General features: G+C 38.2%; 1 protein-coding gene across 2 annotated transcripts in view; it reads left to right on the top strand.

The window, feature by feature from the left end:
• The first annotated feature begins 638 nt into the window (after positions 1–638).
• Positions 639–16,769, top strand: part of plod2 (procollagen-lysine, 2-oxoglutarate 5-dioxygenase 2) — a 49,811-nt gene continuing 33,680 nt past the window's right edge. For both annotated transcript variants that reach the window (XM_017481218.3, XM_017481227.3), the window contains exon 1: positions 639–990. In XM_017481218.3, the coding sequence (XP_017336707.1) occupies positions 906–990 (85 nt within the window). In that variant the 5' untranslated portion in view covers positions 639–905. The remainder of the gene's footprint in view (positions 991–16,769) is intronic.

The raw sequence follows: 16,769 nt of genomic DNA on the forward strand, positions 1-16,769 counted from the left end.
TATGTGTGGAAAGTTGGCTTATATTCATAGAATGCATTTGGAATGGGATATTTCTTTTCACACTGGATCTGGCCTCGCCCCCCCCCCCCCTCTCTCCCCCTCTGTCCCCCCCTCTCAGCCCCCCCCCCCCCCTCTCTGCCTCTTCCATTTTTTTTTCAATTTCAGAGTACTTTCTTGGCATGATTGTTTACGTACAATGGTTTCAAAACATCAATATAGATAAGAAAGGAGAATTAATAATAATAATCATCATCATCATCATTGAATAAAAATTATAGTAATAATTACAAACAGGAAAAACGTTTCCACCTGTTCAGTTTTCATGTGGTTTATTGGCATGGCAAATAATTGTACATTTGTATTGCCAAAGAAAGTACAAAGTGTAAAAACAGGAGAAATAAAATAAGGCAAAACTAAATAAAATAAAATACTAATAAATGTAAATAAACAAACTGAAAACAGTGCAAACGATGTACATAAATTAACGACAATATATAGTCACTATATACACTATATACAGAATGTGTGTGTGTGTGTATGTGTGTGTGTGTGTGTGTGTGTGTGTTTTAGGAGGGACGGGGTTTGCTCTGTAATGGGTCAAAGTGATCCCTCCGCCTTTTGAGCACTGGGACTACCCTCCTCATTCTCACTCCCTACCCCTGTGTAGGTGCGCTGTGTGTGTTCGGAGTGTGTTTTCCCTTTTCTGTGGGACTCCTGAATGGACTGAGTGCGCACTGACCCGCACTGCTGAGCCAAACAGGGAAAAAAACAGAGAAGGAAGGAAAGAAAGAAGGAAAAAGCGCGCAGACTGCCTGGCGGACTTGAGCTTGTTCTCTCACCCTGTTCTGTAGCCTCGGGTCTTGTTCTTGCACCCTGTCCTGTTGTCTTGAAGCTGCAGGCAGATCATGATGTTCCTGCCGGGGATGTATGCGCTCAGCTTTGCGCTGCTGCTTGGTTGCGCTCAATGCGCCCGCGAACAAATCCCGACAGGTAAGAGTCTTATTTTTTTAACGGGACTATTTTAAAACATTATGTTTTATACAAGCTCCTGATTGTCCTGGAGGTTTCCTGGAATTTTCCTGGATGTGACTCAGGTTCATCTTCCTCCGAGACACGGTTTCTGTGTTCACACAGTAAAAGTCGCACGTCCAAAATGATCTGGGTGTGTTTGCCTGTAAAAAGGGAAAGGAACCTTGTCAAGTCGTTATTATTTCAGAGCCCGAGGCTTTCAACCTTTTCAAGATTTAAAAGGGTTTAAAGTAGCCTTTTTTAAAAACAAACAAACAAACAAACAAAAAAATCATCAAATGAGATGATGAGAAAGTGTATGAGAGCAAAGTTTAAATGGTCACAATTGCACTTCATACCCTAGAATAACGGTATAGAATTGATCTCAGAGGATAATTCCCCTTTATGTATTTAATAACAATAATTTAAGAAGATAAAAGGCACCGGTTTGATAATTTTATAAAGAAATCCCCACTGTAAGAACGACATATTCATTTATGAAGTGAGAATTACATGCTTTGCTCTGTCCCATACTTCTCTGACACTTCTCTTATAAGGAGAAAACCAGACCAGAGTGTATGGATATGATCCAAGTAGAACTTCACCTCAGCTGGAGCAAATCCACGATATTTAGGGCATGAAATGTTAAAGAAGGCTTTAAACATATTACCTTGTGGAAAGCCATCACTTTATAAACATGTGTTTGTCTTTTTGACTTTCTCTGTTTAACTAAACACAGCTTGGTTGAACAGGAGAGAATTGTGTTAAAATCTATAGCTGAACACCACAAAATCGCTGCCTTATGTTGGAGAGAGTGATGCTTGATTGCTACGTTTTGACACGTGAAGACGTGTACCATGTGTACAGTGGGTTTCCTACACAGATAACTCTCTGTGCTTTTGGATATCTTGCATACATTTGGCTGGAAGTAACATGATGTAATTATTTGAGGGGCAACGTACAACTGGCTATATGTTAAATGTTTATTTTATGCACCAGATATGGGCTAGTGAAATGATCGTATATTCATTTTCTATATCTGTGAATAACTCACATGCATGGCAAAAGAAGGAGCATGGCTCCTGGAAATCCCTAATGTACCCGAGAACTAAATGTAAGCATAGTGGGTAATGATACACAATTTACTTTAATGGTGCTCCTTCCTACAGGAAGGGGAGGAGAAAATGAAGAGGAGTTAGAAATCAGTAAACTAAGACATTGTTTTGGACTTTTCTGGCACCAAGAACAACAACGGCACTGAAAGTCATAAAAAAAATAAATGTATATAGTGTATATGTCATGCTGTATGAAGTGGTTGAATCCTAAGGGCAAACAACGCTTTCCTCAGAATGTGGTACGCCACCCTGTGACACAGCATGAGCAGTAAAACGATGAAAAGATGTAGTTAGCATGTGTTAGGCTTCACCCTCCCTGGTTGGTCGCTAAAAGTTAGTAGACCATGAAACCATCGTATAATGAAAATACAAGGTTTGTTGTTCTTTGGCTTGAAGAAAAGGGTTACAACTCTTTTTTTTTTTTTTTTTTTCTTTTTCTTTTCAGTTTACCATGTTTGGTATTCGAAGTAAACATGACGACTTGAACCTAGTAGAAGCATCATGGAGTTCGGAATTAATTAAAAACTTTTATTTCAATTAAGACTGTTATTTAATGCCTTGCTCAAGCCTAATAGTTTCTGTGTAGAGATATGGATAGATATTCTATTCAGCCATCACTAAATATATGACCTCATATATTTACATCACAGCTGGAAAGTCTGAAAAATTGAAGTGCTGCCAATGGCTCAGGATTTGAACGTGGGAAAGCTGAAAATCCATCACACTCTGTATGTTCACATCCTTTCATAGCAGTCTTCCTAGAATTTACAGGCTGCGTGCTGCAGTAAACCATATTCCTTCATATCAGAGAGCAGAGCCAGAATATAACACTCTGGACTCAGCAAGCTGCGGGTGCTGGCAGTCCGAACCCTGCAGTTGGCCTTCGGGGAGAACAGGATGATGGGTTGCCACGTCTTTTATTGAAGCGGCTTGCGAGTGTTTGTTGTTTCTGTGGAATTCTGTGCAAACAGTCACACGATTCTGAGTTACAGAGTAATGAGCTGGTTGCTTGTCTTTCTCATGATGGTCTTGAGCCAACGATCAGAGGGTGGATGATGGTGTAGGGCTATGAAGCGCTACTCCTGGTCCTCTGTTTAGTTGCTGTCTGTCTATCCCGTTCTGGACAGAATGCTCAGATTTTCCGAAAACAATCCATTCTCGGTGCAACTCTGGATGTCGCTTTTATACTCTCATTCCGAGAGTATGTGTGGACAGGAATAAATAGCTTATATGTACATATATAACGGGGGCTCGGTGGTTTAGTGGTTAGCACGCTCATCTCACACCACCAGTGTTGGGGGTTTGATTCCCGCCACTGCCCTGTGTGTGCGGAGCTTGCATGTTCCAAAGACATGCATGGTAGGCTGACCGGCACGTCTAACGTGTCTGAAGTGTCTGTAGTGTATAAATGGGTGCGTGATTGTGCCCTGCGATGGACTGGCACCTGATCCAGGGTGTACCCCGCCTAATGCCTCCTGGGATAGACTCCAGGTTCCCCACGACCACGAAGGATAAGCGGTATAGAAAACAGAATGGATGGATGGATGGATGCATAAATAATACATATTTTCAGCACTTCCAAATAACTTAATAATGTTTAAAATGGCATTGGTTTGGAAATCTAAACCATACCAATACATCTCCTCTTTTTATTGTTCCCTCTAAAAAAAATAAGAACTCCTAGCAGGTAGAGGGGAAAAAAATACCACCAATCCCCTGAGTGTGTTGGTGGACAAGATGGCTATTACTTTCAGATTTAAGCCAAGCAACAGTAAGAAAATTGTGAGGCAAAAGTCGCATGATGTGTACACTATTCAATAATATACAGGTCCTCTATTGTCTACTGACCAATAGGAAACACAGTCCCATAGCCTTTGTTTCTACTTGGCACACAAAAGCAAAGTTCATGAGTTCAGAGGTCAAAGTCTGTGTGAACCAAAAGTAGCCGCTACCGTGCATCTTTTGGTCTTCAGTGAATTACCCTTTCCACATTTTATTGGTCTGACCACTGCTTTAACTTAAAAAGCAGAAGAGCATGGTTTTCAGGTGTCTCCAGTATCACCACACCAAGGAGTCAAAAATGGTTAATGTTAAGCCATAAATGTTAGAACGCTGCAAAACAAATGCATGTGCTGTTTGGATGCTTGTGAAATACAGTAGGAGTTTTATGAATTGACTCAATGAGGCAAACATGAGGTAAGTAGAAACTCCTGTTTGTCCTATTGGCAGCATGTTGGTGGTTCACATTTGTTTCTCCTCATTTACAGAATCTGTGGTATCACAGAGATCAGAGTTTGATCCCTGAGCGGAAAATTTATTAAAACTCCGTAAATGTGAGGAGAGCATGACTAAATATTATTATTATTATTATTATTATTATTATTATTATTATTATTATTAATTTATTTATTTAAATTTCTGACTCAAAAATCATTGAGTCATCAGCGCTCGTGGAAGTCTTGTTTCAAATATCTCATTGCCAATATTCCAAAATCGCAATGTTACTAACAATAAAAAGGTTGTCTATGTCTGGGACGTACACCAGTATGTGATGTGACATCCCCACTTGAACTGTGGATGCATACGTTCAAGTCAGACAAGCAGCTCAAATTCTTTAGATCTTCTGCCTCCAGTGCTACAATAAAGACAAACAACTTCCTAATCTTTATTTCATCTCCATTACTGATCATAATAAAGCTAATATAGAGTGCAGGCTAGGCTAATTAACCGATGCTAGCTAGGACTGATAAAATAAGAACATTTGTGTATGCGATTATGCCTTGCGATGGATTGGCACCCTGTCCAGGGTGTACCCCGGCTTGTGCCGGTGCTCCCTGGGATAGGCTCCAGATTTCCCTGTGACCCTGAAAAGGATAAGCGGTATAGAAGATGGATGGATGGATGGATGGATGGATGGATGGGTGTTATGTTATAGGAAATGAATCACTGACTGGGTGGACTGATGCAACCAGACACAAAGCTGATTACAATTTTTATCAGTTATAGAATGAGTCATCATCTTTTTCTGTCTGTTAATAGTTACATTTAATGTTGTACAATGTCTACAAAACACGTTCCTGTTATCACTTCTCTTACAGCAGCTATAAACAGTCGTTCCCTCACCAGCCCAAAAGACAAAATGATGCAACTTGTCATGTTACATAGAAAGTGTCGAAACGATTAGCGCTTTCCCTCTGACTGTTACAAAGCACTAACACTGGAGACTCCTTCCATACATATTAAATGAATGTCTCCTACAGAAGACTTTACCATATCAACTTCACCAGATATAGGTCTTTTTAATCCGTTTATATGGAGTATCCTCCGTACAAGTCCCTGTGTATGTTGTTACTATGGCAACTCTAGCATTTTAGAACAAGCAGATTAAACCAGTGATTTGCACATGAGCCGCTGTTACAGATAAGTTTATGATTGATTTTCTGTACCAAGCATTCTGACGAAATCGAGAGACATGATGCAGGGCTACTTTACCATCCTGGCTGTCTAATCTAAACAGTTCCAACAGTGTAGTGATGGAAGCATCTGAGGGTTCAACAGCATGCTTTATGAGCAGTTTATCACATAAAACAGAGGCTGTTCCTGTCTTACTCTGCGTTTTCCTAATAAAGAATTTCCTATGGCAACGCTTGACCCAGTTTTGAGAGGGATGTGATGGCAATAATTATCAACCAGTTGAATGTCTTCTTTTTTTATCTCTATAATTATGATTATTTTCCATCCTGGGAAAAGTTAAATACGGGAGTTTGGTGTGTTCCACCACATTTTCAGGCAGAAGTCTAGAGGATATAGGTCTTGCAGATGGAGATGATGTCACACATTAGTCATCATCGAGAGGCCATTACGGCAGACATGGAGCATCGTCATTGAACGTGCATAACCTCAACCGATACACGACATGGTTCCAGGGTTATGAGCAGAGATGTGTGTTTTTTACCCACCATCAGCTCCAAGGGCCCACAGGAGCATAGACTTCTATTTTAGTCATGGACAGCTGAAATAACGTCTGACCGAGGATCATTTCCGTTGGTTTATTGCACACTCGGTCCTCAAATTAGGTTTTTGGGTCCAGAGCAGAAACACATGGGCTGCCTACCTTGGTGCAGGAATGTGTGTGTGTGTGTCTAGTTTCCAGACTAGCAGGTACTGTTTACTGCTGTTATATATGAGAAGAACCTTTTTGTGGTTACATTAAAATTCTTCCAATTTGACACCGTAATTTCCTTTCATCTTGGTTAAAAGTAGAACGGTGAACGGTTAGGCTGGTGTGTGTGTGTGTGTGTGTGTGTGTGTGTGTGTGTGTGTGTGTGTGTGTTTTTGGGGGGTGGGGGTGGTTCTTTGAGCTGTCAAATGTTCTACCATCCTAATTCAGTCATGCTTTGAAATTTCTGGAATAGGGAAACAGTTTCATGTAGGATTCTCAATAGAACTGCTAAGAGTTCTCTCTGAGAGACAACCCAAAGAACCCTTTAAGATGCTATAAGCAGTCTTTTTTCCAAGTCTCCAGTGGTGCAGAGTTGAACCATGTTTCCAGATTCTGAGTTTCTTATGGGTTCTTTGGATCATTAATGGTTCTAGGTTCTATTTGGAACCTTTGCTGAAAGAAAAATGGTCTGATATAGGGTTCTACATAGAGCTTTTAATGGTTCTCCCAGAGGGACAAAGGAAAGAGCCCTTTGAAATACTAGATGAATGTAGATTGCTTCAGATGCAGATATTCGGATATTTCAGAAAGGAAGAAAAAATGTCTGTTCGGCTTAGAACAACTCTTAGAAAACAATCGTTCCACAAGGTTTCTTTGGAGAGTTCATGATTTCTTAACTACTCAAATGGATTCTAATCAGAACTGCAACAGTTTGTGCCTCACAGCTCCAGGGTCAAGTGTTTGGTTTCAGATTTGCAGAGATTGCTTTTCTCTCAGAGAAAAGCAATTCTCAAGTGTTCTTAAGATGCTCAGTGGTTCAAAGGAGACATATTAGTTGCGGTCTATGTAAAGTTTGTGTGAATGTGGGTTTCTGGACAGTGTCTTCAAGGGATCTTCAAGTATTCTTTGTATAGTTAAGAATTTCAGGTTTCTAGCTGGGTTCTGCAATAGGTAAACACGAGACTTAAGTCAAGTGTCAGTAATTTGAATTCTGCTTTAGATATACTATTTGCTGTGGTTATTGTATTGGGTATTTTGTGATCAGTTTCTGATCAAAAAAAAAAAAAACCTTTTAAAATCATTTTCTCTTTACATTGGTTTTCAATTGTATGTGTGTATTTGAACAGTTTATTAATATACTGAATTTGCCTGAATGGTTAATCCTTGTTAAAGGATTTTTGGTATGATGTGCCTTTATGTAAGTACCTAGCCATGTAGATGTATCGTCTATGCCGTGCTCTGTCTCTTGCACTCCCTATTTGGAAAGTTTAAACTCCCTATGGCTATACCACAGATCAGAGTTGTATTGAAGTCAGTTATGAGGGTGGTAATTTGAACTGGCAGAACATCGAGCACACTTTTCAATTGATTGGAATTTGTCTTTGTCCCAGGGCTTTTTGCCAACAATGAGCATGGCCTACTTTTTCCTGGATTACGCATGTTTCCACTATTAATTATTTTATTATTCGAAGGCATTTTGGTCCCAGGGCACTGTGAATTAGTTTATAAATTTGCTATAAAATGATGTCTTACAATTAAAGACCATGCATAGACCCTAAATCCTTAGCCTTGTTTTTTTTTTTTTTTATTAGTTTATGGATTTGTTTTGGATAGTTTATTTTCCAATTCATTCATATGAAGTGACTCATTTTCACAAACCTTTCATAAAATTCAATTAAAAAAAAAGTAATTTACTTACATATATTCCGTATGTAGAATCTCAGTAATTAATCGCCAGTTACAGTATGCGATTTGAAGATGATCAATTGCGCTTCATATTAGTGCATCTCCTCATGTATGTAATTTTGCACAGCTTCAGGATCTTTTGTAGGATACAAAAAAGTGTTTTGGGACTAAGTGGATTTTCAGGAATACCACAATTCTTGTGTAAACGCTCCTGAAAATGATTTATGAATAGATATCTCCATATACAACTTGATAAATGTCAAAAATGTTTCAAAAATGATTTTATTCTGATAGTACGCACAATATATGAGTAGATCAGAGTTCTGATGCCAGACTCTGACTGCCAGAGAACCAGTGCTGGGCCCTTAAACAAGCTCCCCAACCCGTGTACCATCTCTCACTTATCCATAAATTAAAATTGATTAAGACCACCTGTTTAAAGCGTAACTGCTTATGTGATGTAAATATTTTGAGACTTCATTCCATGCAAGGGCTGTCCCGCCAAGCATTTGTCCATTTTCGGCACAGATGAATTTGATTTGCGATACAATAGAACCATAAAACTTAAGCACCATGATTATGAACACATGCTGTATCTGTTTCCATGTACAACAGAACAGCAGCTCCAGTGTGCCATATACGACCCTCGCCTGCTGCATGCCAGACTAATTGAGCTGTGCTGAATAGAATTCCGAGCACTAAGAGTATGTCATTGTTGACCTGACTTTCTTTTCATACACCCAGAGGTGCTCCCAAACCTAAATATGATTATTTATTGTCTCATCCTTATGTCATTGATGAGACCTTTTGATTTGATGCATCGCTCAACCCGAATAGTATCATTATCTATTGACAGATATTAGACCTTGGCCTTCCATCTAATATCAGAAAAAACAGTCACTGAAAACCAAACAGAAGTGTCTGAATTTCTCCTGCTGTGTGTGTTTGCGTATAGCTGTAGAATTCCTCTGTAGGAATTTCCATTTTTAATATCCGTTCACTTGATTTGTTGATCAAGCGTCAGTGAAGTACTACAGAGTATGAGCAACATTTATTACATTTTAGATTTCTTGTCCTGTTTTAAACGATCTGAATTTAAGCTGAAAAAATTTACAAGAAAGTCATTTGACTCGAGACAAATGCCATGAAGAAAAATATACACGAAGCATATTTGTGCAGGTAAGGACGTGACGGTTTACAGCAGTGTGTTGGTTTAGACCGGGGTTAAGCGAGCAATGAAGGTCTTTTTTCTCTCTCTTTCTGTGTGTTTGCTGTGTTCTCTGAGACTCAGGCATCTGCAATGCTAACATTTACACAGACGACTATAGTGCGAGTGCCCAGGAAAAGGGGGGAAAATCCCTTTGGGGTGGTATTCATGGTAACCACATTCATAGGAATGGCCTTGCCTAAATCTGGGATACCATAGTAATGAAAAACAAATAATTAGTGCAAAATGAACGCGTATTTGAATATACTGAATGATAGAATAATATTACATTTATGATCAACTTTAAAAAATATTTTGTAGTGTATAATATTGTGCCTGTATCTGATTAATTTTGTGTTACACAAGGAAAGAGCTCGCTACACTAACTTTTTTTTTTGTACAGAATTACCAAGTTTTTGTGTTCATGCAGAACTGTGTAAATAATCAGGGGGAGGGGGCACCATCTAGGATGTGTATTATAGCAAAGCCTATACACTTGCACATTCATAGAAATATCCTATGGTTACATGGTTGCCACACAGGCTGGTGTGAACATTTCAGAATCTGCTGATCTCCTGGGATATTCACAACAACATGCACAAGGACTTCTAGAGAATGGGGTGAAAAACAAACAAACACATCTATTAAGTGGTAATTCTGAGAGTGGAAATGCCTTGTTGATGTGAGAGGTCGAAAAAGAATGGCGAGACTGTTTTGGTCTGACAGGAAGACAACGATAACTCTAATAACCACTCTTTGCAATCACAGTGAGGAGAAAAGCATCTCCGATTGCACAACATGTTAAACCTTGACGCCGAATGGAAGAAAACCACATCGGGTTCAACTGGATAGTCAAAGACTGGGAAAAGACCACGTCTAATTGTGTAACTTTTCTTTGTACAGCTTTAACATATCTGCATTCTTCATCATTCATTGTTCATGGTTGGAAATGTAAAAATAAAGTCTTGAGTAATGTTAAATGGCCCATGTGCCCTGACTTTTCCCAGGTTTCCAATGAGTTCTACATGCTCTAACTCCAACTGTAGACTCTAAGTACTCTTTTGAACCAGCATGAAGAAAGCATATGGAAGAATCATATTTCAAACCACTGCTGCATGAAGAGATCTGAAGAGATTTAAAATCACATGGCCAGACAAAAAGAGGTTCCGGTCTATACCACGGTTGCAGTCACTCTGTTTTGAAGGGGAAAAACTGTTAACATACAGTATGGGAAACTGTACCTAGGGCTCAAATCAGACAGTGTATAGACAAATCATCCGGACTAGCCTCTGTATGCAATGCCATAGACGCATGGAGCAGGAATGAACTGTGTGGTTTACAGTCAAGATCGATCAGATATAGATGGAAAGAATGCAGTGCTTGCAGACTAATCCCAGAGGAGAAGTTGCATGTGATTGGTGATAAACAGCCACTAGTGTGAAAGTGATTGTGATTTCTTCTGTCAGTTTCTGATTTTCTGTGCCAAAGAAATGGACAAAAGATGTTACAATCATCATTTTCTAACCTCTACCCAAAAGCATTCCACTTTCAGCTTGTCCCCATGAAGGGAGACTACAATAGATTCCCTTTTCAGGAAAGGTTCCAAATTGTTCCTCATTAGAAAATTTTATTAAGGGATCAGAACCATTCAGGAACCATTACTTTGAGTGTACACTCCATGTGCAGATGCTGACTAATCACACAATCAAACCAGCTTCATGTGTCTTTGTGCAGTCTGTCTTGTACCTCAGAGAAGGAAGTGTCTCCAGCTGTGTTGGTGTTGGAACAGAAGGCCCAACAATCTCAGTGACATCTGCAATTTAGGGAATAAAGCAGTTTATACTACAGCACTGACACATTCTCAAATCTGATTAGGAAGGAGATGTTGATTAATTTTCTATAACAGCAGCTCTGTCAGTAGTACTGTTTGCAAGGCAAATCACAGGTTTCGACTAATGCTGATCTCCTGAAGGCTTACGTTCCATCACGCCATCTGCGATCGATTAATGTCCGACGCATAGTAGTGCCTAGTCTCTTTCCAGAACCTTCACACTGACTGTCCCTCGGTGGTGGAATGAACTTCCAACCTCAATCCAGACTGCAGAATCTCACCATCTTCAAGAAACAGCTGAAGACCAACCTCTTCCGTGAACACCTAACACCTATCATACCAACCCCACATTATCCTTTAAAAAAAACCCAAAAAACTTGACTCTGGCACTTACACCTCTACTCTGCGTGCTTTGATTTTCTAGAGCTCAATTAAAAAATCTTGTACGGTAGCACTACTTGTATTGTTCTCCGCTTGATATATCGCTTTGCTTGTATTTCCTCATTTGTAAGTCGCTTTGGATAACAGCGTCTGCTCAATGAATTAAAGGAAATGCAATGCGCTCGTTCGAAAACATTTTTCTATAGTTACAACTTGCAAAGGGACGTCTACGATGGATGCTCCACATAAATAGGTTTAGAAATGCATTCAACTGTGGCGAAGACCTTTTTTTAGCATTTACGGAAGTAGTCTTTCCCGACACGGGAAAATCTTCAGGACTCGCCAGCAGTCTACGCTTTCCAGCTTCTGATTAACATAACAAGCTGTGTATATTTATTCTGTCTTCTTAACTGTGAAAGAGAGAAATAAGAGAGGCTGATGAGCAAATGATGTCCTATAACACTAAAGTACATATAGATGGATAAAAAGTTATTTAATAAAATTGTGAAATTGATAACACGTTTGGATACGTTGTTGGAAAATCAACTTCGGGGTGGTAACAGTGACTCTGCTTCATCACAGCCCACCCCATCATTGATTACTTATCTATAACAACACACCCCCTGAGTGCTTCATACTTTTCACTTCTCATAATGCCACCTTAGTGAGATACAGTTTGTAGAGTGTGTGTGCTCAAAAGTTTGCATCTCCTCTTCCTGTTTGCTGGTGTTATGTGGTGATTGATGGCTATTGCCCCAATGAATGGGGGACTTCAGGTCACACCTGGGTCAAAACAATTGGTGTTGTCTGTGGGTGTGGGGAAAGCATACATCAAGGAGAAAAGAATGGTCCTGTCCCTTTTTTAAGTGCACTACTGCACTTCCCCCAAAGTCATTCAGGCATATTGTCTTTAAGGCACTTTAAGTCCTTTAAGAATATGAATCTCATTAAAGCTAGTGAGAATGAGAGACATTAATGTGATTAAAGAGTGAAAGTATATGCAGAGCATTGAAATTCATCTTCATGACATGGCAGTAGCTGCATTTATTTTCCATGTCCCCCCCACAGAGATCGTTTCACACCATCATTTTCAAAAAAGAAAAAAAAAATTCTCGATGGGTTTACTGTGACTGAAGAGTGAGTCAAATGTTCTAGACAAAGTGTTTCCCTTGTTTTTCTAGGAAAAGATGGAAGATGTTGCCTGCTGTATGCATTTAGACTACACAAATAGGAATGAAATCACTCTTTTTTCGTCTGACCTACAGTATTTCTCATTAAGAACAACGATTAAAACCACACTAAAATTGTGCCACGATGAGGTAGCGTCGTATGTAAAGCGCCTCAGGCTTAACATTACCTTTGTGATTCTGTTGCAAAGGAGGAAGTGTGTTAAATGTTTTCTGTTACATTGAACACAGCTGTTTGGCAGTAATACGTTCTCCAGATGTTAGTCACCACCCCCATTCCATTTTTCAAGATTAAAATGCGAATGTGTGTTATGGAGTCATGCCGTCTGGTGCAGTCGGTGCCTTGTCTGTTCGTGACGTCAGAGAAGTGTAACGCAGCTGGAAAAGAGAAACAAGACTCCACATACGGTGATTCAAACTAACATTCCACTGAATAAAGGAACAAGCCAGAGGTGACAGTGGTGAGGAAAAACTCCCTGAGCTCTTTACCTTCTGGGTGACACCGGATAGTGGGATTATAAATCCTCAGTTTTTTGGCACCCTATGTGGGACTCAATGTTACTTGCCCAGTAATGATGGATCTTGATGGCCTTCACAAGCTTGGCAAGAGCAGCTCTGCCTTCAGGGTTCGTTAATACGAAACAGTCCATCCATCCATCCATCCATCCATCTTCTTTACCGCTTTATCCTTTTCAGGGTCACGGGGAAACCTGGAGCCTATCCCAGGGAGCATCGGGCACGAGGCGGGGTACACCCTGGACAGGGTGCCAATTAATACAAAACAGTGTACTCCATTATTTAATGCCTTGTGTATATGTCCACGAGTCCTTTTTGTCTACTGTTGTGCAAAGTCTGGACATTTTGCCGTACACCTAACATTTATTCATGCATAGTTAACATAAAGTAGTGTGTATGGATGATGGTCCTTGACAAAAGCTTTGACTTTCCAGAGATTTAGCATCCACCAGCTTCTCAATCACCCCCCCCCCCCCCCCCAAAAAAAAAAAAAAAATTGCATTCTTGTGTGTTAAAAATTAATAAATATAATTCCTTTAATGTCTGACTCAACTATCTTTGGCAGCTTCTAAGCTGTTGACCACCACTAATAAGTAGCCATCACAGGCTAGTAGTCAAATACAGAACTCCATTTAAGTTTTTTATTTTATTTTTCTGCATTTTATTGATTCATTTGTTCATCAATTTATTTCATGTTAGTTTGTACATTGATTTGTTTCTTGTTTTGACTTGATTTTATTGTGGAGCACTTTTTGTGGAGCACTTTTGTGAGATATATATATATATATATATATATATATATATATATATATATATATATATATATATAAATAAACAGTGCCTTGATTTGATTACAATGGACAAATGTGATTGATAAAAAAAAATATGATATATATATTATATTACATTATATTATTATATTATGTATATATATAAAAATCAAAAAGTAATAGTATTTAAAGTATTTAATACTTTTATCTATATCTTACTGTATATTGTATGGTATGATTTCCACATTCTAACAGCACCACATTAATACTACTAGTATTACTACTACTACTACTACTACTACTACTACTACTAATAATAATAATAATAATAATAATAATAATAATAACTTTATTTTCTATAGCACCTTTAAAAGTTGCATCTCAAAGCGCTTTACAACAGAAGAAATAAAATACAATTAAATATAAAGGACAAGAAAAACATGCAATAAGAACAATTTTTTAAAAAATACAATAAAAATCACATAATAATCACAGAAAAGCAATTCTAAAAAAGTGAATTTTCAGAGAAGATTTAAAAATACTCAAAGATTCAGCATGCCTAACCTCAGAGAGAAGCAAGTTCTGTAGTTTTGGAGCAAAAGAAGAGAAGACCCTGTCACCCATACGTCCAAACGAGAAGTGTCAATCTTTGTTCTGAAGAAATTAAGAAATCTATTATAAAGGTGAGCTGAAGCAGGCACAGTAGGGGACGTGCTACATTTGAGCAATTTGTTTATGGTATGAAACAGATTTCTGGGATTTCTTTGATTATTGATTATTGACAATGAACTGAGAGAAATACAGGGCTCAGTTCTCCAAAAACCCTTTTCTGAGATGAAATATCGAGTTACTCCTGTTGTTGATGGTGGGGGCGGTGGTGGCTAGGTGGTTAAGGCTCTGGGTTACTGATCGGAAGGTCGGGGGTTCTTTTTCAGTATTGTATTCTGAATAAATCACTTTTGATGGTAATCCATTTCAATGTTTCACAATCTGGGTTCTCAAATTGGCACATCACTTGTACTACCATCAAAGGTGGCAAATAACATGGTACTTGTTAAATAAATATTTAAGTCTGGCTTTTAAGTATCTGTACTAGAGTTTTCCTTTCACACAATATTTTAAACTTTCTACACACTACATTTTCAAACATCACTACATTTCTTTAAAAGTGTACATTTGTAAAGACTTAAGGTGAATTTCGTGTAGAATCACACAGCTTCAAATATTTGATCTAAATTCCTAGCAGATCTAAAGTTTAACAGATGTGATTGAGAATAAGACATGGTGACTCAGCAGTTACTGATCAGAAGGTGAAGGATTCAAGCCCCAGCATGGCCAAGCTGCCACTGTTAGGCCCTTGAGCAAGGCCCTTAACCCTCCCGTAAACCATATATCATGGCAGACCCTGTGCTCTGACCCCAACTTCCTAACAAGCTGGGATATGCAAAGAAAAGAATTTCACTGTGCTGTAATGTATATGTGACAAAGGTAGACATCTTTGTCCTTTTGTGGATGTTTCTTGTACTTTTATGTTCTTACTTTAAGTAAGTTTAAGAGTTATTAATTTTACCAACTCTGTTCCAGACATACAATTATTCTGAGTGGAACATTTGGCTATAGCTAGATATTAGCCACAGGAGTCACACATGGTCTAACTGATGATCTGTTGGGTTTTATCTTGACTACAGTTTGGTTGCTTAATCTAAGATGGAGTACATGTTTCACTGATACTTTTTGCATTACAATAATAATAATAATAATAATAATAATAATAATAATAATAATAATAATAATAATAATAATAATCAGAATTTCCACAGAAAATGTACTTACAGAAAATTTATTTAGATAAGTAATTGCACTTTTACTTGGGTAAAGAATTTAGATGCTTTTATTACTTCTGGTAATCAGTCCTAGCACTCATAGCACCTCTTCCTCTTTAACTGTCCTCAACAACACTCTCACATGGACAGTTCAACATGAGAATGAGAATTACACATGAGAAATGAGAATTAATCAATAAGCCAGTTTTCTTACTGAGAGAAAATGCTTCTAGTACCTTGGGTGCTTGGACCCCTAATTACAGCGATTACATATCTTCTCTGTGTTTATCCATTTAACATGAGGGAACACACTTCTTGAATCAGTTCTCATCGTGTTGACATAGGTTTGAGGTTTGGTTGCAGTTTGGTTTCGAGTAACTTGAGACCCTTTTTTTATTCCATACTGTGGCCAAAAAAACAACATACATGCCATTATGGTGAAGTGGCTCTCAGAAAGCAAGGGATTTTGGCATGGCTGATGTTTTACATTGTGCACTGTACACATTTTTTTTGCCACACTCTTCTGGTTATAAACAGCACAATATTCATACTAATAGTCATTACGGTTAGTACATACATAATAATTACAGTTACAATTATTATACTTTCAGTTTTCAGTTAGGGGGAAGTATATGGTGAGTAATGGATAAAAGACCCAATTGTGATGTTAAAACAATAGAAAGAAATAGATGGCTTAACAATAATAATAATAATACAGTAAATAATCTGATTAGTGATTGAAAAAAACAAAAAATGTAAAAATTTAATCCTTTAGATGAGTCCATATTTGCCAAATTTTAGCAGATTTATGGTCAATATCATGTGTTCATTTCTCAAGGGGGGGAATGCAATGTGGGATAGTCATAATTGTGCAATGGAGCCTGAGGAGATATACTGTAGGAGGAATTTGCAATAAAGACCAACATAAAAAACATATGCACTAGCTGAATGGTTAACAGTATCTTGTTATAAATATTTATTGTATTTTAGTGCACAATTCAAACTGTATGCTAATTTTTTTTCTCGAATTTATATATATATATATATATTTCAATATATATTCAATATATATTGATATTCATA

The sequence above is a fragment of the Ictalurus punctatus genome, chromosome 1 (assembly GCF_001660625.3).
Source record: "Ictalurus punctatus breed USDA103 chromosome 1, Coco_2.0, whole genome shotgun sequence".
NCBI lineage: Eukaryota > Metazoa > Chordata > Actinopteri > Siluriformes > Ictaluridae > Ictalurus > Ictalurus punctatus.